This window comes from Protopterus annectens, chromosome 1.part0, assembly GCF_019279795.1.
Source record: "Protopterus annectens isolate FY-2018-M chromosome 1.part0, PAN1.0, whole genome shotgun sequence".
Classification (NCBI taxonomy): Eukaryota; Metazoa; Chordata; order Ceratodontiformes; family Protopteridae; genus Protopterus; species Protopterus annectens.
This window is the reverse complement of record NC_056725.1, coordinates 1,524,078,590-1,524,100,959: the sequence shown is the minus strand read 5'-3', so window position 1 is coordinate 1,524,100,959 and position 22,370 is coordinate 1,524,078,590. Positions and strand designations below refer to the sequence as shown.

General features: G+C 42.2%; 1 protein-coding gene across 1 annotated transcript in view; it reads left to right on the top strand.

Annotated features, from left to right (window-relative positions):
• Positions 1–19,368, top strand: part of LOC122798732 (B-cell lymphoma/leukemia 11B-like) — a 222,901-nt gene extending 203,533 nt beyond the window's left edge. The window contains exon 3 of the mRNA XM_044067837.1: positions 16,077–19,368. Coding sequence (XP_043923772.1) covers positions 16,077–17,833 — 1,757 coding nt within the window. The 3' untranslated portion in view covers positions 17,834–19,368. The remainder of the gene's footprint in view (positions 1–16,076) is intronic.
• The last annotated feature ends 3,002 nt before the right edge of the window (positions 19,369–22,370 follow it).

The following is a 22,370-nucleotide window of genomic DNA, read 5'->3' as shown; positions in this document are numbered from 1 at the left end:
AGTGATTTGACGCTGAGTAAAGCTATTGAGATTTGTCAGATTCATGAAGTTAAAGAAAGGCACACAAATATGCTTGCTAGTGAAAAAGGCATGGTTTCAGTAGGTTCCAGAGCTAATATAGACAGTATACAATGTGACGGGCAAAAGTAGGCCTAAGCATGTGGCAGCAGCCCCTGCGGGACTTCTAGGTAGAGCCTGTAGTCTTCTAGCACATTCCATGACTAGTTCATTTAATGGGAGCATGCTTAGTAAAGCACCAAGGGTACCTAGTGCAAAACAGACATTGCTCAGTACAGCATTGAGTGGATCAGTAAAACCCAAATAGTTTTATTAACTGTCGCAGTTGTGGTGTCAGGAAGAGAAAAGTGCATAGCATTTGGGCAACAATGTCACAAGTGTAAGAAATGCAACCATTTTCAAAGATTTTGTAAATTGAGTACGCCTCCACAGTTGCAAAGAAGGGTGACTTCAAAAAGCAAGTTAATCAAATAGACCTGCAACAGTCTGCTTTCTATGTAGATGGTGTATCAGTAACGGTGAAGAGATTAATGCAGTAGATTTATTGGCAAGAAATAAAGTGTTTTGTACTGTCTGGATCAATGATAAATCCAATGAACTTAAAGTAGACACTGGTTCAAAGTGTAATGTTATGTCTGCATGCTTTTCAAGGGTCCGAGCTGGTAAACAACTAAATATGATTAGTTGTGAGAAACTTGTTGCTTATGGAGGTGATGAAATTCAAACCGAAGGCTCAGTAGTGCTTTCATGTTATGTGGCCAACAACTGTTTGAATCACATAGAACAATAGGCTCCTAAGACCTGTGCAGTCATTATTGGGTCTCAGATAGTTTGAAAATGAATCTGCTTTATTTTACCAAAGAAGTTAATCAGATAAGCACATGTCCTAGTTCCAGCTTCACTAACACTATTTTTTTCCAGAGTATGCTGGTGTTTTCAGTGACAAGTTGGGCAAACTTCCAGTTGTGTATTCCATGAAATTAGACCCAGGAATCAGTCCAGTGGTCAGACCAGCAAGAAAAGTTCTGATACATATGCAGCATAAAGTCAAAGCTCAGTTGGACAAGATGGTGTAATTTGTCCAGTTACAGAACCTGCCGAATGGGTGTTGTCCATGGTAGCAGCTCATAAGAAAGGCTCTGATGAAATCAGAATATGTATTGACCCAAGAGATTTGAAAAAGCATTAGAGACTGCATCATCCTGTGCATACATTTGAAGAGGTTGCATACCTGATACTGAATGCCATTGCTTTTCTGTCTTGGATGCAGAGAGTTCATTTTGGGAAGTGATGCTTGATCACAAATCTTCATTACTGACTGCATTCAGTACCCCATTTGGAAGATGTAGCTTCCTCAGGATGCCATTTGGAACTAATTCTGCAAGTGAAGTCTTTCAGCGTGCAGTGGAGCAATTTTTTTCATGCTATCCTTGTGCCATAAGAGTAGATATATTGGTTGGAGGCATTGGTGAGGCAGAGCATGACAGAAGTCTTAAAGTTCTAGACAGAGCATGGGAAGTGAACTTAAAGCTCAATCTTCTGAAGTGCAAGTTTAGGCTACCAGAAGTTACGTATGTAGGGCCTTTGTTTATAAGTATTGGCTTGAGACCAGACCCGTCCAAGCAGGCAGCCATTCTTGAAATGAGAGCACCAGATAATGTGCTAGCTGTACATTTTTCTTGGTATGGTCAATTTTACTTAGGCAAGTTTATACCAGACTTCAGTGAGTTGACAGCTCCTTTGAGAGAGCTCAATGTAAAAATGTTACTTGCTCATGGCTAGACAAGCACCAGAAAGCATTTGAATTTCCTAAGCAGAAAATTGCTACCCCACCAAAATTAAGATACTACAATGTCAGCAATCGTACTCTCCTGCGATGCTTCAGAATTTGGTGTAGGTGCAGTTATTCTTCTGGAAGGCAGGCCAGTAGCCTACATATCTAGAACACTTACCCAGACTGAGATGCAATATGCTCAAATTGAGAGAACTTTTGACAATGGTGTTTGCATGTTCCAAGTTTCATGATTATATCTGTGGTTGAGAAATCCATATTGAAACTGATCATCAACTCCAGCGAGATTACAAAGAATGATACTTAAATTGCAAAAGTACAACTTCAAAATGGTCTATACGAAAGGTAAATTTTATTTGGCTGATACTTTATCCAGATTGCTAAGAAATACTACGGAACAGCTTGAAGCAGAGAATTTTGACTTGTCATGGACGTGTGTACTTTTTCTACCACAAGACTTGAGCTAGGAGATCATACAATGACCGATCCAGTTTTGCAGAAGCTCTATCACTATATCCATGTTGGATAGCCATCAAAGCAATCTAGTGCACCACCAGAACTGCAGTCTTACTTTCCTTGCAGAGATGAGTTGTTGATGGAAGATGGCATTATTTTCAAAGGTCCTAAAATTGTTCCTGCTTACTTACAACAAGAATATATCAAGATTTTTGCATCGTGGTCACCTGGGCTCTGAATCTACTGTGAGAAGGGTGCAAGGACTAGTATTTTGGACTTCTCTAGTGAAAGTCGTTCATAGAGTACTTTCTTCCAGTTCAGTGTAATAGTACTAAAGCTCATTTGCAAAGAGAGCCACTTCAGCTATATCAACCTTGGTCAGTTGTAGCTACTGACATACTAGAGTGGAACAATCAACATTACTTGGTACTGGTAAACTCTTACTCTGGTTTGAGATCGATCTACTACCTATCTCGCTTCTGCTACAGTCATTACCAAGTTGAAACGTCATTTCTCAGTCCATGGCAGTCCACAGTAATTTCTGACAATGGTACATAATTCACCAGTCAATTGTTTCAGAAATTTGCCAGAAAATGGGACGTTGTACATGTTACTAATAGCCCAGAGTAGCCACAGTCAAATAGACTTGCTGAACGTGCAGTTCAGAGTGCAAAGCAATTAAGTCAAAGCTTGATACCGATGTTTTTTTTTAATTTGCTCAATCTCAGAAACATGCCCCGTGACGATATCACCTGCTCAGAGACTTCTGTCTAGGCAAACCAGAACAACATTGCCTATCTGTTCTAGTTTGAGGCCTAAAGCTAAAAACAACCAAGCAATCTGAGCCCAGTTATCTAGAAAGCGTTCTTTACAAAAGTCCAGCTATGACAAGTCTAGCAGATTTCTTCATCTATTGGAAAAAGGAGAGACCGTGAGGATACAAACAGCGAAAAGCTTCGACTGGATTGGTCTCAAGTAACTAGTATTTGTGCAGAGCAGAAATCCTATTTTGTTAAATTCAAGGGTGTGGAGTACAGGATAAATCGCAGATAATCTTGTAGGAGAACAGATATCACATCATTGTACCTGTGATAAAGACTGTAACACTCATAGCAATCCAGATGATATTCCTGTTCTAGAGCATAGCTTGATTCCTGATACTGTTCCAGCAGATGATTCCAATATTCCTAAGATTGAACGGTCAATAGAGACCATCTCAGTTGCTAAACCAGTTCCCAAAAAAGTATCCCATGATATGGTCGCATTCCAAAGCCTAGTGTGAAATACACAGCAACTTGGACATAGTTGTATATATGTATCTAGCTTTATATAATTGCATGGTGAAAATAATTTGTGTAAACTGCATATTCATTTAATATCGGTGACTATGCCTAACTCATTTTCTCAGAGAGGATGTAGAATAATAGATGTGCTGTATCTTTAAGAAGCATTTCCAAGATCTGTTTGTACATATAAATACCAAGCATGTGTTGACACTGGCTGCACCTTCAAAATGGCACTGAAGCCAACCTCTATGTGCATGGTAGCTAGCTAGTTTGTAAGTTAGTTACTTAACCTCATTTATGATGTTTGTATACAATAAAGCTGCTTGAACAAGAACCCATGATGCTCGCCTGTTTTATCCTGACCTGGGACAGCCAGTACATGTAGTGTCCAGACAGTTCCCTTGGAGGAACTTTGTCTTCAGACACCTACCCCAGAGTATCCCACTGAGGCGGTTCCCCATAAGAGAACTTGCAAACGGAGGCAGTGTCCCCTACACTGACATACTGACTTGACAAAGGGGAAGGTTCCCCCAGATCACCACCTGATGAAGTCTCCTTCAAAGACGATTGGAAATAAAGGTGGTTGGTCCTCCAGATAATCCTTCCCCTGGAGGAGTCAGTATTTCTGGAAGCTTTTGGTTCTGGCCCATCTACATCTTGGGTGAGCCCCAGCTGATGAGATTATGGGCATGGAAGGAACCGGGCTCTGTTAAACCAATCTGCCGTCATCCAGACAAGATTTTAGCACCACCAAAGGACAGACACCACTGGAGCAAAGGAGTTCCTGTTGATGCTATGGTTGTGGCAGCTGTCACGAAAAGGGAGCTAGCTGAACAGAGCTCCGTTGTCAGTCTCCCCAGTAGAGAGATGAGGGCATTGGACAGATTTGGAAAGTGCATATTTGCTTCAGTGATCTTTGCCTTTAGGTCTGTGAATTGTTTGGTGCATTTTACAAGACTGCAGAAATATTTGACCAAGGAGCTCTCCAAGTCCCTCAGAGTCCATGTCTGTAGGGGATTGTGAAAGATCATCCTCTCAGCTGCCATTTTGTTATCTATTTCCAGTGTGTCCATGAGGTTGATATCCGATGCTGCAAGAACGTACCTTACGGGCTGCTGGCTCAGGCATTGCTGCACAGAGACATGCCTGGATGTGGTAATGCGACTCTGCAGAGCCTTTCAAGTCTTCTTTCATCAGTGCTTCTTTTGATGCCATGTCTTTATTTGGTCATTCTGTTAAAGAAGCACTCTACTGCAGTGAACAAGAAGGAAAGACCTTGTCCACAGTAGGGAATTGCTTTTCTACCCCTTGGCAATCCTTTTGCCAGAATCCAAGAAGGGTTAAGAAAATGTGGTTCTATAAATCCCTGGAATCTTTCTAGGAATCTCACTGGGACAATTCTTCAGAGGAGAGAATGCTAATGGAATATGCTGTCTTCATGGCAGTGAGGGCCTACAAAACCAAGCTTTCAGAAATTCCTTTCTGGATAAACCCCTTCAGCGGTACTGAAGGGTTACCTGACTGCTCACCTCTGGATGCAGTTGGGGGGGGGCTAGTCTTTGCACCCAGACACCTGGGCCTTTTGTAACCAGATTCTTGGGTGCAAAAAAAATAATATCCAGAGGCTATTTCATACCATTTTTCCAGATTCACTCAACCAAAAGAAAGCTTCCGGACACTCTACCCAATAAGAGAAAAGCGGCAGCTCGAGATTCAGTAGCTGCTGGACAAGTCATCCAGGAGGTCCCTCTAGACTAGAGAGGATTCAGAACTTACGGTTCTTTTTAGTGCTAGAGAACACTGGGGACTGGAGACCAGTTTTTGGTCTAAGCAACCTGAACCAATTTACGAGGAAATCAAAGTTTGAATGGTCATGGTTCAGAACGTTCTGCCCTTTTTCCACAAAGACAATTTGATGTGCTCAGTCAATCTTTAGAATGCTTACTGTCACCTTTAGAATGAACAGATGTTTCCAAAAATACCTGCACTTTCAGTTCTGAGCCAGCTACCATTAGTTCAGAGCCCTGCCAGTTGGCCTTACCACAGCCCCAATGGCGTTTACCAAATGTATGGCAGAGCTAGCAGCTCACCTGAGACTGCTAGCATTGAGTGTTTCCATATTTAGATGACTGGATCCTCGCCACCCCAACCAGGCATATCCTAGAACAGTCCAGGGAATAAACTACAACCGGTACAGAGCCCTGGAGTTCATAGGTACCCTGTTAAACAGGATAAATCAGATTCTGTATACAATGACTAGATAGAGAAACAGTCAAGCTTCAGGTTCAGCAGATTCTTGTTCATTTTGCTACCCCTTCCCCCGCCAGACATATCCTTCAGTCTCTTTTCAATGGCACAAGCTATAGTCTTGATTCCCCTAGCACATATCTTTGTTCTCCAGTGAACTCTAGCTATTCAGTGGTCTGCACTGCAACATCCTCTGTCCTTCCCAGTCAAACTCATTTGGGTATGCAGAAGCCATCTTTGGTGGTGGATTCAGTCTAATGACATTTACCTGGGCCACTCTTTCTTTTTTGTTCTGTCTCCTCCAGTGGCTGCTTTGGTCACAGATGCCTTCCAACTAGAGTGGATGGAGCATTTCTTGGGAAGGATGGTCCCAAGGCAAATGTTCCCCTTAAGAAACCAATTCACACATCAGTGTCCTAGAGATGAGAGCAGTCCTGTTAGCAGTGTAAGCATTTCAAGATGTTCCCCCTCTGGGGACTATTGCGATTCAAACAAACATGTTTATAGTTTGGTACATTGACAAACAAGTGGGAACCGTATATTATTCCCTGTGTCAAGAAGCTGCGAGTGTGTGGCAGTGGGTAATCCCCTCCAACTGTTTTTTTCTGGTGGCAGTGCACATTCTGGGGAGATCCAGTGTATTGGCAGACAAACTCAGCAGGTCCATTCTGATGCCTTACAGGTGGTCTTGTGCAGTCCATGGCTGAAGATTTTTCATTGTTGGGGCCAACCTTGCTGCGATCTGTATGAATCGCCCCACAACAAGTGCAGCAGGTATTTTTGTCCCCCTCCTTCCTCGGGGGGGGGGGGGTCATTTGAGAGATGCTGTAGTCAGTGTTTGGCTCTCTGGTCTTTACGTCTATCTCCTGCTACCTCTGATTCCAAAATTCATACAGAAAGCCAATCCGTTGAAGAGCTTTATTATCCTCATTGCCTCCTTTTGGCCTCACTAGGTGTGGTTCTCCTTCCTGTGGTGTCATCTTAGTTGTCCAGTAACCATGGAGGATCCCAGTCTACAGTTTCTAATATTCCTCCAGGATGAAGCATCCCAGTATCCAATTCCTCAAGCTAACTGGATGGTTTCTTCAATTCCATTAATAGCTAGACAGCCCAGGCTTTCCTCCCCAGTTCTTCATATAATTTTCTTTCCTATTAGTAAAAACTAAATGAAAACTCAAGTCTCTCTTGTGTCAGAGGCATATGGGATAATATATGCAAATGACCCTCATAAACATCAGGTGTTTCAACTATATGGCCATTCTGAATGCCCATGACTTATTTCTTTTTAAGTTGTTACAATGGACAATTTCAGGCCTATAAAGCAAAACTCCAGTAGATGTGGATATGCATATATCGGCCTTATGACCTCATCAGCCCAAGCAGAGTATTTGACTAAGCATAAGAAACACAGGGCTGTAACAAGGCCGAAATATTGCATATACACAGCTTAGTGGGCTTTGGCTTTACTGGCCTGAAATTGTCCATTGAAACAACTTAGTCATGGGCATTCAGAATCGCCATATAGCTGAAACACCTGATAAGGGTCATTTGCATATATCCCACGTGCCTTTGATACAAGATATTTGAGAGGTCACTCAGTGGAAGTTCTAGCTTGGCTGGAGTTTTCATTTAGTTTTTACTCATTGGTTTTTCTGTGTGACCTAATTCTGTTATACTTTTCTTTCCTAGAAAGCTTTTACTAGGAAGATTTATAGGAATAAATGGAAGCGCTTCTCAAGTTGAGCCCTTAAAAAGGAGATCGACCCTTTTACTGCTCCTATTTCTTCAGTTTTGGAGTTTTTCGCTTTTTTTCAGGAAGGTGCAAGTTTTTCCACAAGCTAAATACAGTTGGCAACCTTATCAAATTTTCATTCAGGAGAAAGCTTCTTTTTTAGCTTCTTCCAAATTATGCAAGGTTTTTCTAAAGGGTACCTTCTTACTCGGGCTTCCATTAATCCATTAAAAGATCTGTCGTTTCCTTGGGATTTGACAGTCATACTTCTGGAGTTGACATAACCTTTTGAACCTTCAGCCAAAACGGATTTAAAATTTTTGTCTTGGAAAACGGCATTTTTAGTAGCCATTACATCTGCAAGGAGAATTTCCAAACTCTAGCCTCTATCATCCAAATCCCCTTGCATTGTTTTTCACAAAGATAGTTACTTCATGAACCAATCCATCTTCCTTACCAAAAATAGCCTCTGAATCAAATATCAAAGTATTCATTTGCCTGTCTTCCCCGATTTCGCAAATTAGAGAGAATATATGGCGGTGGTGGTGCTGCGGTAGTGTTGTCACCTCACAGTAAGACGCTGTCCGGTTAGATTCTCAGCTAGAGCATCTTCTGCGTGGCGACATGTGTGAATGGTCGTACCTTCATTGAAGGTTGTGCATCAGGGCTGGCAACTCGGCACGTAAAAATCAACTGCCAATCATTAGCAGACCGAAGTTCCGCTGTGGGGACCCCTAACCGGGAAAAGCCGAAAGACACAACATATACTATATTTCTATTTACAGAGGATAAAGGATTTCGGGAAAACTAGTTTTTCTCACCAAACTAGGATCACCAGTTAGTTACCCTGACCAAATGGATTATAGATTGCATTTCTTTTGTGTAGTCTAAGCAAGGTCTCTCCCTATCAAAACCTCTTAAGGCACATTCAGCAAGATCCATGGCCCCTTCTGCCCTTCTAGTTTAGAACTTCTATTGATGATATTTGTGCAGCAGCTACCTTGTCTAATGCTCACACCTTTCATTACAAACTAAATTTGTCTTCTGGAAGCAGAGCTGCTTTTGGTTTGGCAGTTCTGTGGAATATCCTTCTAGGAGAGCCAGCCAAGATTCACGTAATTGGATACTGTGTCCCATAAGTTGAAGAATGAAAAGGGCAACATCTGGTATTGGTTGTTGACTGTAACTATACATCTGTGTTGTCCATTTTCCTTCTTCCTGAACTCCCCACACTCCTTCTCTTTTCCTATTATTTTCGGAGTGATCTTCTGGACCCTTTGGAACCTTTTAGTTCCAGGTTTGAGCCTTGGCTTGTTTTCCTCTTTCTACTATCTTGGGATATATGTCAGCAATATCGATTTTAGGTATTGTAGGTTAGCTGGGGCATTATGGGTAGAGAGGAGCTCTAGAGTTGGATCTGTAAATCTGAGTTGCGCAGCAGTTGGATCCAAGATTGGATCTGTAACCCATATGTTGAGGAAGAATAAAAATCGATAACACCAATGCATAGTTATGGTGAGTACATAACTAATTTCATGAGGGATTCTGCATTTTGGGCCCCTTAAAAAATTCTGCCCCTTTTTTGTGGTCCACCAGATGGTGTGGAGGCAGGATATTCGTCTGAACAACAGGTAATTCCAGCTTCAAAAGGTGTCCCCTAACATGCGAGAGCTAGCAAGTTTAGTTGTGGGCCAGCTCAACTCCACTGGGGGAAGGAGCTGGTTTCCTTCCAGATTTGCGATCAGAGCCTCAAGCTCCTCCCTGTCTAATGCCCCACTCCTCCTCTAACCCCTCGGATCTCGTTTACCTTCCATCACAGACGTGATTCTACAGCCTCTGCTTCAAGGTAAGTGTTTTTTCATATTTCTAGTCTAAAGTGAGTTCTGTCCCTTTTCTTCTAGATATCTTCTTGTTGGGCGGCCGTGGTGGTGCAGTGGTTACCGTTGCTGCCTCTCGCAGCAAGAGGTTCTCCAGTTCGATCCTCTGCTGGGGTGCTTTCTGTGCAGAAGATATCTTCTTGTCAGATTAGCTTTTTGTACCTCCACTCGTGTTTTAGCTAGTTCTTTTCAAGTTTATTGCTGGTGTTAGGGTTATTTCCCCGCCCTCCGTGTTTCTCTTAGTACTCCCCGTTCTGTCTTTTCTACAAAAGACGTGTGTGTGTGTGTGTGTGTGTGTGTATATGTGTATATCTATATATATATCTATATATATATATATATATATATATATATATAGATATATATATATATATATATATATATATATATATATATATATATATATATATATATATATATATATATATTATTTAAGTTGGTGTTAGTGTGTGTGTGCGTGGGTGTGTTAACTTCCAGTATATCGGACAAACCTACTGGTTCAGACAAACCCCACGGGCTTCAAAAGGTGCACCTCTTGTGGGCATAAGATTCCCCAGTTGGATACCCACAAGAGGTGTGTGTATTGTCTTGGGTCAGGGCACTTGTAGGTCCAGTGCGACATCTGCGTGGTCTTCAATTCCTGGGCCCTTGCTGATCGGTGCAACAAGCTGATTTTAAGAGGCCTCTTACTGACTTCTGGAGCTCCAGCTCCCACTTCTAAGAAACATGCTGCCTCAGCTGCCCCAGGCTCCGTGTCTTCCCTACCAGAGAAGAGACAAAAATTGTCTGATCCTTCCTTCTGCATTGAATCCTACCTGCTCTTGCCTCTCTCCAGATCCGAGACTCTCTTTGGATCCTTTAGAGTCGGTGCCAGACAAGACGTCTTCCTAGACGAGACGTCTTCCTGTACTCTGGAACAAGCTATCCATCTATGTCAATCAAAGTTCTTCATTAGCACTCTTCAAGAAAAATCTTGAGTGGATGGGAAATGGGAAATACACCCCGGGGATCACCTCCTGTGTCTCTGCTGGACAGTGGCAAGGAAAATAACTAACTTTCTTGGTTGAGTAAGCTATGGTACCTTGCTGGCAAGGCTTACGTAGGCCCTTGGGTTGATAGCCTAGTACCTACCTATGATCCACAGCCCTTTGGTATGAGCAGCCTTACGGATCTCATGGAAGTGGTACGGATCCGTAGTCTCTCATGTCCGGACAAAACTTTCTCTGGTAAGAAATACCCAGATCAGAGATCTGAGTCGTACTGCACATCAGAGCAAATCTTTACCCTGCCTCAACTGTCCAGACCAGTCTGTCTCCAGTCAGGTGCACACATTCGTTGACCTCTTAGAGATCCTCTGCTGTTCCACTCCGACATGGACAGGATGATGCAGAGTTTCCTCAGACCAGATTCAGCTGGGGATCTTCCCTTCTCTGACATGTGCAGGATCCATGAGAACTCTAACCCCAGTCCTGCTCTGATCCAACTCGTGGTTCCTGAGTTTCAGGATCTGGTTTTCCCAAGTGGGCTGTCAGTGTAGAATCTGCCTTCCTTTGACTTTAATTTCCCAGACTAGCTCTGCTCTGATTGAGCGGAGCAGGTCCCGGATCTTAGACATTGGCTCCAACTCTTCGGGGTTGGTGTTGTCTGCGACCTTTTCGGAGCTGATCCTTCCCCTGGGGGCCTTTGCCCTTGACAGTTCGGGCCTGGCACTTTCTGGATTTGTCAGATCCAGGGTGGTTTCATCCTTCTCTCCCTTAGTAGCTCAGGCTGCTAGGTTGTCTGCCTTCTCTGTGGCAGAGAGGGTTTTCTCTAAACTGGGTCCCCCTGTCTTCAGAGTCCTCTCCCAAGTATCCCATGGGGGAATTTCATTAGTAGAGAGAACGCAAGAGGAAGCCCCTAGACTCCCCTTTGGAGTTGCTGACAGAGGACTCTACCATGAAGGCGAAGGGTCCCCTTGATCTCCACCTGATATCTCTTATGGGGATATTTTGGAAATTCTTAAAAGGGTGGCTGGTTGTCCCAACCCTCTTCCTCTGAGGAGTCAGTGCTCCTGGAGGCCTTCGGGATGGGCCCATCTAGGTCCTGGTTGATCCCACCGGCAGTATGAGCTCATTGACCTAATCACCTGCTAGACTTAGAGCCAGACACTGTGGAGCCCATCCTTAAACGAGCAGATAAATATCTTAGTCCCCCCCCCCCCTCGGTGACCATCTGCTTTGGAGTAAAGGTGCCCCAGTGATGCCACTGTGGTGTCGACAGCCACGAAAAATGAGCTAGCTGAGCAGAGCTCCTGTGTTCATCCCCAGAATAGAGTCTCTGGCTTTGAACAGACATGGGAAGCACATTTATGCCTCAACTTCCTTTATGCTGAGAGCATTAAATTACTTGGTACACTGTATGTGCCTCCAGAGAGACCTGATCAAAGAAAATAGTGTCTGATGCAGTCTGTCAGAGGAGGAGCTCAAGAAGGTATCTTCCCCAAATGACCACCATGTCCTCTATCACTAATTCCTCAATCACTAATTCCTCAATGAGGTTAATTTCCAGTGCCGCGGAAGGTACCTGTCGAGTAGCTGGTTCAGGCATAGCTCTTGGGAAGACGTGCCTGGATGAGTGTTTGTGGACCCCTTTTAAGGCGTCATTCATTAATGCCCCCTTGGAAGGTTCCTCCTTGTTTGGACCATCAGTCCAAGAAACTATCTGCAATGAGCAGGAAGGTAAGAGCTTATCTGTGTAGGAATAACGTTTTCCTCCCCCCAACGGACCTTCTCCAGGAACCAACTGAGTGTGAAGATGTGGTTCCATAAGTTTCAAGGCTCGTTTCCGGGTTTGCAGAGTGGGAGAATTCAATGGTTGACCCTGTCCCAGAGTGAGAGGGTGTCCACAAAGAGTGATTTAGAGAACCCTTCTCCAACAGGCCCCATCAACTCTCCTGAGGCACTGGCTGATTGTCCATTGTCCTGTTCTGGAGGCAGTCAGGAGCAGAGTATTTACACCCAGACACCTGGAAAAGCATAACAAATGACAACTGGGTGTTAAACATGATTTCCAGAGATTACTATATTTACTTTTCCCTTCCTCTTCCCAGTTTTGGAAGATATCTCCCTGATATGCCACCCAGTCAGAGGGAGAATGCCATACTAGAGGTTCAGAAACTTCTAGAAAGTCATTCAGGAGGTCCCAACCAAGCATCCAAGGACGTGGAACTTGCGGTTCTTTTTGGTGCCAAAGAAAACGGGGGGACCTTTGATTGATCTTAGATTTGAGCAGCCTGAACCGGTTTGTAAAGCAGTCGAAGTTCCGCAAGGTTACGATGCAGTCCATACTGCTTTTGCACAAGGACAGTTGGATATGCAGTTTAGATCTCCAGGATGCGTACTGTCATATCAGAATAGACAGGCGATCCAGGAAATTTCTGCGCTTCCAGATGGGATCCAGTCATTACCAGTTCAGAGCACTGTCCTGTGGTCTCAACACCGACCCTGGATGTTCACCAAATGCACGGCAGTGGTCTCAGCCCAACTCTGTCTGCAAATATTCCAAGTGTTTCCATACCTAGACAATTGGCTCCTTAAAACATCTACAAGGCATCAACTACTTCGAGCCATTCAGGTTCTGCTATAACTCAATTGCCTTGGAATTGCAGCTAGTTTTTCCACTATACAGTTTCAACTAGCAGCAATTGCGAATTTTCGTGTAGGGAAAGGTAACCATCTTTTTTTCCCCCTCCAATTATGCAAGGCCTTCATGAGAGGAGTAGTTCATCTTAGACCTCCCATAAAAGATCCATCTCTGCCTTGGAATCTCACGGTAGTGCTTCAAGGCCTTACTCTGGGGACCCTTCGAACCTGCTAGCTCATGTGACTTAAAATTCTTATCTTGGAAGACTGATTTCAAGTGTCCATCACTTCATCAAGAAGAGTGTCAGAATTATAAACGGTCTTCCTAGCCGCCTTGTATTGCCTTCTTCAAAGATAGTCTCCCTCAGAATGAATCCTTCCTTCATTCTGAAGGTTGCTACAGAGATTAATATTAACCAGACCAGGGTGAACATATGCTGCATTCACTAGATGTACATAGTTGCGCTTCTGTTAACACATAACTAAACCACACAGAAAATATGAACAGTTCATCTTCTCCTCAAATAGATTAGGCCAGGCTGTATCCAAGATTGCTTTAGCCAAGTGGATTACTGATTGTATTTCTGCGATCTACTCTCAGCATGGTATGCAACTTCACTCTACCAGGTCCATATCTACCTTGTCTGCTTTCTCCACAAGAACTCCTACTGATGAAATTTGTGCAGCAGCAACCTGGTCCAAACATCATACTTTTGTATTGCAATACAGGTTGGAAATTATTTCTAGAAACAGACCATCCTTTGGCTCCACGGTGCTCGGAAATAGCCTTCGTTGAGGACCATCCAGGGTTTACAAAGCTGGGAACTCTGACCCGTTGGTGATGCATAATGAAATGGACAACATCACAAGTTATGTACTTACCATAACTTGGCATCTGTGTTGTCCAATTTCATTATGCATCCTAATTCAGCTGAGAGCGATAGAGGATATGGGTACCCATAGTTTCCTAGTTGGAGCTTCAGCATGGTCGCTTTCTTTTGGTTTTTCCAGTAGTATAAATTGAAATCACTTTTGAGAGCCCAGCAAACTCTATCTGAGGGGTTAGAGAAGGAGATGGGCATTATGGAAGGAGAAGAAGCTTAAGGCTCTAATCATAAGTCTGGAAGAAATGGACGAGTTGGAGCAGAGATCGGATCTGTAGACCCAGTGGTGATGCATAATGAAACTGGACAACACAGATGCCAAGTTATGGTAAGTACATAACTTCTGTTTAGTCTCCATCTACTCCATTGTTGTTGGACATGCTTTTGAAAGCTTATATTCCCTGACATCGGGGAATGTCCATGAGCTTTTGTTGGGTTCTATAGACAAGTACACATACCATGTGGTAGTGGGACTTGGTCTACCTTTGTAGCCTGTTGCTTGCAGCCTGCTGTGAAAGATGGGGGCACAAATAGTGACTTGGATAGAGGACCTTCCAGTCCTGCTTACAATGGCAAGTGATATCTGTAGCGAAGCTGGATAGGGTTGGATAAGAATGACTTTTTTCCTAACTAAACAAATGAATCCCCATGGGTAGCTATTGCGTAGGACCTGCTGTGAGGGTCAAGTTGGCACAGAATGGAAGTTTACAAATTCAGCTTTGTTTTGAACCAATGTCTTATGATTTGAGCTTGCCTTTTCTTTGTCCTTCAGGTTTGTTTTGCTAAAGGGTCTCTCTCTTTTTTTGACCATCACTTCTGCCAGTAAAAGCAATGTCTTTTGGCTTTTCCCCAGGTAGGGGGCGCAACAGTGGATCACTGATCCGCAAACTGGCAGTGAAGTTTTTATGGTGTCTAGTTGCTAGCCCAGTGCTAAAACATTCATAAAAGGCACATGCACCTACTTGCATGTCTTTAAAACTCACCCGACTGCAGGGGAGGACATGCAGAATCACACTGAAGGTGCTCCAGCCAAGAATCTAACTGGAGAACTTCTTGCTGTGAGGTGACAATGCTAACCGCTGCACTACCATAGCCTGTTACAGTAGCAACTCCAACCTCTTGGGTGTAGAGCTATATCTGGTGGTTTGTAGTGACCAGGTCTCCCTGTGAAACTAATATTTATTTCCTTCCAAAAGTGTTTATTTGAATGTGATTTTAAACATTTGGAATCCTGTATAAGCTTAGAATGTTTGTAAGCAGCTTCTCCATGTTTGTCTTTCGGCTTTTTCCCAGTAAGGAATTATTGGTTCAACCTCGCAAAATTTAATTTCCTCAATCGATTTTTGTCTTACTTCAAGGCTGGGAATTTAATCCACTGATAATACCCTTCCAGTAGGATAACTGGTGGCTTTTTTCTAAAACTGTTAATCTAGTATTGATTTTTTTTGTGTGTATATTTTTATTTGTATTTATTGTATTTATTTAATTTGTTCATTCCATGTGTTTCTAGTTAATGGTTTCTGAACTTAAGTACATTTGCATTGCATACACTTGTTTTTTATGGTACAGTTTTAGTTAAAAAGCTATATAGTGGTGATTATGTTTAGCAACATACATTTTAACAAGGCTGTCCTGCAAGGCATCCTACTTGTAGCATTTCTTTGCATCTGCTTACCATCTTCTGGGCTAGATGAGCTAAATGTTTTACAGTCTCCTGTTGACTAGATTTAGCACAGAAGTATCTCTTGAAATATGATATTTATTGGTATTAAGTATACTATACATTGATTGTGTGTCTCCTTTATCGTCTTCATTACGTGTTGCATGCATTTGCACATCTGGGATTTTATGTTGCTTAGAATGTAAAGAAATGTAATGGCAAAGGTTTACACTATAGTAATGCACATTGGGTTTACGAAAGTCAGCTGAATCATTTGTAAGAAAAGATAAGGCGTGTAGTGAAGACCATCTTTAATCCAGGTGTAAGAACTGTGATGACTATGGTTAATTAGTTGGACCTACTTCAGCTGTACCTTTAAAAATAACTAACACTTCCTGATGCATGCTTTCTGCTGTACAGTTGCACTCTCACAATTCTCCTTTGTAGTAGCAATACTTCAGTATCTCTAACGAAGATGCTAATTATATTTTCATTTTCTTGTAGGTAAATCTGACTCTACTTATACTTGTGTGATGTGTAGGGAGATATTCACCAGTGCATGGTACCTGCTGCAGCATGTTCAGAATGTCCATGGATTTCAAATATGTTTAGAAATTGATTCTGAAAAGTCCTTCACACCAAAGGTTGGCCTGCCAGTACGTCAACATGAAGAAACAGTTGCACAGTCTTGTGTTTGGAGTAGTGAATCTTGCACGGAAGAAGCTGTGACTCGCAAACCCTTGGCTGAAATGTTTGAAGATATGCACTCTTCTGTGCCACCAAATTCTAACCTTCATGAGCTTCATTTGCTTCATACAAATTCTGGACAGCTTTACTTAGAAAAAAATGAACCTGAAATGTATGACTGTACTTTACACAAGGGAGTCCCATACTGGCATCCCAGAACAACTCCGATGCACACATTTTCCACTGAGCTGCCTGTTCCTACAGATAAAACTGTTCCTTTGAAAAGTCAAGCTGGCAATGCTTTGCTTGCTCAAATGAACAACTCATCCGTAATGCATCAGGCATTTCCTTTCCTTCCCAAAGATGAACCTCTACAGAGAAAAGTCAAATCTTGTGAATACTGTGGAAAGACCTTCAGATTTGCAAGCAATTTGGTGGTTCACCGCCGCAGCCATACTGGTGAAAAGCCATTCAAATGCTCCATCTGTAAGCATGCCTGCACACAGCGTAGTAAATTGAAGAGACATATGAAAACTCACAAGCAGAAGATAGTTCCCATGACGCAGGATCATGAGACTGTGGCTTCTGAAGGGCCACTGGAAACTAGCAATAAAACAGAGCTTAAAGGAACTGAGGAAGTTCCAAAGATAATGGGTCTGACAAATTTGAAATGTCCCTTGGAAAAAGATAAAGATGGTAAAGAAGAGGACAATAATAAAAACTGGAAAAATCTAGATCCACTGCACCATCAGTTGGAAGGTAGTGGAGCTCTGCAGCGTAGCAGTCTTTCTTTCCTTCAGGCAATGGCTTTAAGCAATCAGGGAAGTCCCACAGTGTCTCTGGAGAGTTCTTCAAATACTCAGGTTTATAGTAGTGCTGTACCCACTGAAGGGATTAAGGAAGAGGCTGATGATCCTTCCCATTGCATAGACTCTAAAACTGATTCTCCCCTTTTGCTGAAGTCCACATCCTCTGAGAAGGGCTATTCATGGTGTGTCTTTAAGCATGCAAAGCTGGAAAGTCAGAGTGAGAAATGTGATCTGCAACTGCTTGATGTACAGAGTGACTCCTCACCATGGAGTACTGAGAGCATGTTAGACACCGGTTTGTCTCCTGATAACTCCTCAGACCATTCCTCAGATAATGGAAATGAATTTAGAGTTTCTAGTCATACAGACGATAGCTCTGAGGAAGTTCTTTCTTCAGAAAGTGGAATTGCTAGTGGAAACTGCACTCCAAAGCATAATGGCACAGATGTCCAAAACATGAAACGCAAGGACACGTGTGAATTTTGTGGAAAGGTTTTCAGAAACAGCAGCAATCTGACTGTGCATCGACGTAGTCACACAGGGGAGCGTCCTTACCACTGCCCTCTCTGCAGTTATGCTTGTGCTCAGAGCAGTAAGCTGACACGTCACATGAAAACTCACATCCAGAGTGGAAAATTGCCATTTCATTGTAAGATCTGCAATATACCTTTCAGCATTTATAGTACCCTAGAAAAGCACATGAAGAAGCACCGTATAGAAACTGCATTTGATGACTCCTTAAGCAGAGAAACTAGTGCAGAATAGACACATCTGTCGTGTTGGAAAATATTGGCAAAGTGTTATTTCTTCACAGCTAAGGCATTTGTTTTACATTGGTAAAGGAGCTGTGACTATTGCTGGGTTGTATTTTGAGATCTGGTTACCAAACACAATAAGGAAAACTAAATGAATGCAGTCATTGCAGAGTACGTAGTTAAAAGGAACATTTGTGCTAGATCAGAAACTGCAGTCTGTACCATGTAGCCAGCTATGTCCGATTGTCCTAATTTAAGAATATTACTGTGTTAGCACAGTATTTATTTAGCATCCTTACTGAATGACTAAATGCCTGAGTGGCATACCGGAAAAAGCTATCAAGTATGATGGTTATGTTATGCAAAAAAAATTGTCTACTTTTCATTGACTTTTTAACGGTCGCTTGCAAGTAATGTATTTTTTTTTAGTACATGTGGAACTCTTGTGCAACAAAGACAGTTTAGTTAAGAAAACTGCTGAATTCTGATTTTTGTTTGATGGGTAGTTTAAGATGCTGTGTCCTCTAGATGGATACTTATATTTATGACCCCTTGGGAGTGACTTCACAAGTTATCTTGACTGCAGTGCACTTGAACAAAATATATTATGGTTTACTGCTCTAAAATGCAACTTAGACTGCTGATAATCTATTGTTACAGATCTTTGTGCAGTTTACTTTTCTTTTTCAGAATTCATCTTGCGTGAACTTTTAAGAAAAACGTGCTTTTCCATTTAAGCTAAAGGTTGAAGATAATGTAATATAGCCTGAAATTCATTGCAGTTTGCTTCAGATACTTGAGAGGATGCTAGTGTTTAAAACTGCTTTCTGTCAAATCACGCTTGTTAGGCTGTGATAACTTTAGTTTATCTTTTGCTTGTATGGTTGTTTGGTAATTACTGCACTATATCACGGTTAAGATTATTTTTATTTATTTTTTTTAACTATTCCACCTTTACTCATGGTTAAGGGGCTACTTTCTTCAAAGTACATTTTGGGTACAGTGCGTAGGTCATTAGCTGTAATGGGTAGCTCTGTTTTCTTGCTTTGACTTGGATTGAGGTTGAAAAGAGCCAGTGTACCCAACTAATAAGTAAATGTTGGCTTATTTCGAGTAACTGATGCCTTTACAATTAGGCCATCCAAGTACACTTGTAAGTTGTGAATTAACTGTTGCTGTGTTATATAAATCTACATTGTGGGGAAGGATTATTTAAAAAAATAGAATGCTTTTAGAGTTGTATTTGTAAAATGTACTTTGTTACCACAGGCTTTAAAATAACCCAGGTTGTTGACCAGTGAGTGTACATTGTTAGCTGTTTTGGTTATAAAAAACAAATTTGTTAGTAAAGGTGGTTCTTTACCTAATATACTGATCTTCCTAATACTGTAATTGAAAGGAGGGATCCATTTTCATGGCATCTCTAGTAATGGTCATGTTTGTTTAGCTTCATTTCAGGTGAAAATCCCACTGAGATTTAAGTGTCAAAAAGACTGTCACGTTTGTGTTAAATAAAGGTAAATCTGTTCTTAATGTTTTACCTCAGCTGTGGAGAGAGACATTTGCTTTTCCATGTTCATAGCTTTCCTTTTCTTGTGTTAGTTTCAGCATATAGTAGGGTTCATTCTTTGTTCACGTCAGTGGGGCTAAGACTGTATTACTTGATAGGCGAGTTTACCTGGCTATATGTATAACAGTGGGGTATTTTTCATGCAAATTATTAGCTTGTCTGTGTGCTGTACCTATGTCACGTGCTTCATTATGTTGGAATAGCATTTATTCCCTTTTGAATGTATACGGTTTTGTTTTTGTTAGTGTCTCATCCATTTTCTGTGGTCATCAGATTGCTCATGCTTTGCCTAGGAAGATGTTCAGTTCTGTAGACCGATTCCATTTTTAACATCTTTGGTTCCATTTTTTTTAATGTCGTGGCTTTTTTCCTTTCATGTAAGGGATGAGCTTGTACCCTTTGCAATGCACCTTGCATAGGAACGCAGTCCACTCAACAGCTGTGTTGACTGGGCTCTGGGCTTTGCTTCTACATGAAGTCACTTACTGCAACTTGCCAGACAGAAAAAGTGGACTGATTGTCTTGTTTCAGAGCTTACTGAATGTTTATATTAGAGTATATCACAATTTTAAAACCAGATGTGCTAGTCTGTGTCTGTGAAAATTTGTCATCTTAGAACTAAGCTGCTTTTCTTGACCCTCCATTGCAGGTAGACTCTGCTCAAAAGCTGTTAGGTGCTGGGAAATATGGTAGTTTTCCTGTTGCCTAGTCTAAATGTAGTCTTTAAATTTACTGTTTATAATTAATAAAGCAAAGCTGTTGTCTTATTTTAACTAATGGTCTAAAGTAGAATCTTGGGCACAGAATTACATCACCATGAATCTACATTTATTCCCTTTGCTCACTTCCTTCAGGATCCAACATTGTATAATCACCATTCTGAAATGAGCAATACTATTTCATCTGCTTTTGCTTTGCAACACACACCTTTTTTCAGTGATTCTCTTGTGTCAGTAAGAATTGAAAGCCTGTAATGGCCTTAACAGTTAGATATTATAATATCTTTTTTTATCTGATTCAACAATTGGGTTTATTGGATCCAACCTCTGCACTTTTTCAGAAGCTTGGATCCAGGGCTCTGACTTCTCCCCTTACCCATAATTTCCACTGGTTCTCAGATTACCTCCGATCTCACTTGCCACTTGATCAAACAGGATGTGAGATTCGAGGGCTTGATTTTTTTTTGTCCACTAATAAGTGTCTTTAGCAATTTTATGACCAAATTTGGTCTATTACATTTTGAGAGTTTTTCCTCCTAGCTTGTACTTTTTTACCCTTTAAACTAGGTTTTTAGTATACCTTTCTTAGCTAGGTAATTGAGCTATTTGGTGGTTTTCCCTTCACAGGCTTCTGCCTAGGAGTCTCGCATTTAAGACTCCAGCTGCGAGGAATTGTGTTCTTTTGGAGGCCTAGGGCACTTCAGGGAAACTGAAAACCTAGTGCTTATGGGTGTTTATCCCCCTCAAGTAGGGAATTCAGCTACTCCTGCCCCAGAGGTTTCATATCCATCAGCAAAGAAGATTGAAGCTCCTAGACAGAGAAAAGCCCAAGAGCTAGGCAGAAAAAAAAGGGGGGGGGGTCCAGGAAAAGGTCTCGAGCCATCACAGCTTTCTGGACTGGTTCTTAAGGCAACAAGGTGTTTGGATGTCAGTCTCCCCCTCTGCATTTCTGACCGGGCTAGTGAGTCGGAGGCTTTATTCCTCCTCTTTTCAAGAGAAGTGTTCTCAGCCACCTTAGATGGCTTCATCTTTCAGGTCCTTCTATTCATCTAGGAATCTTTTCAGAAGCTGATGTCTATTAGATGATGTGGAAGTTCAGAACTTCAGAGTAGACCCCAAACTTTGAGCCTTGGTACTGGAGCCTTTGCTCCAAGACGTGTCCAGATCCAATAAGCCTGGAGTTGAGAAAGTGAGGGGAAACCATTGCGATCAATGTAAACACTAGTGGCTCTCACATAGGTACTTTAACTGGCATACTCTGGTCCATAGATGTGAGAGCAGACTGTTGTACTGGAAGAGGAGAAACGAGCAGAGGGGCAAGTATGGGTGGTAACCACAGCCGATGAAGAGGCTGGGGCTGGGATGACCCCCAGATGAATCTGTGTTCCTTGAGATGTTTGGGCTGGCTGTTCTACCTCCTGGGTGGTTCCATCAAATGATTAACTAATAGACCTAGTTTCTCAAGGAAGCATGAAAGGAACCTTATGTGGTAGAGCCAATTCCTTGAAACCCAGATAAGATCTTTATGGCCCCCAGCACCGTCTCATTGGAACAAGGGTGTCCCTGTAGGTATTATGATTGTTGTTTAGCCACAAGGATGGAACTCTTAAGAGAGCACATCTGCTCATCCCCCTAATAGAGAATCTAGGGCATTGGACAGATTTGGTAAATGGACGTATGCCTCTGTGACCTTTGCATTCAAGAGAGCTGAACTGCTTAGCTCCTGTGACCAGTTTTCAGATGGACTTTGTTGAAAGAGTTTTCAAAATCCATCTCTGGTAACCTACCTGCAGATATCTAGAAGTCAGTGGAGTCCCAGTTGCTTACTGTCCAGTCAATGACTAAAGTATCCATGCATCTGCTTTCTAACACGGCTGATGGTACAGCCAAGGTAGCAAGCATGGTCATTGCTATTCATTGGCATGCCTGGATACACTTGTACAACTTTGCAGAAAGCTTAATGACATTCTCAGTCAGTGCCCCTGTGACATCCCCTCTCTGGGTCAGTAATCGAGAAGCTTGAATCCTCACCACTGACACAAGTGAGGGATGTTTACTTGGAACAAAAATAGATACACACATTATTTCCAAATGCAGCTCTCTGCATCAAGTACATTTTCCCTTAAGAGCACACAGGGAACCCACTCGGTCCAGGGGCTGGTTTTCATTCTCCAGGCCCCCAATAAGACTCCCCACTGGCACAGCTGTAGAGTTGAGTCTACGGCCAAGTGTCCAAACAAAGTCCTCCAGCACCTTGT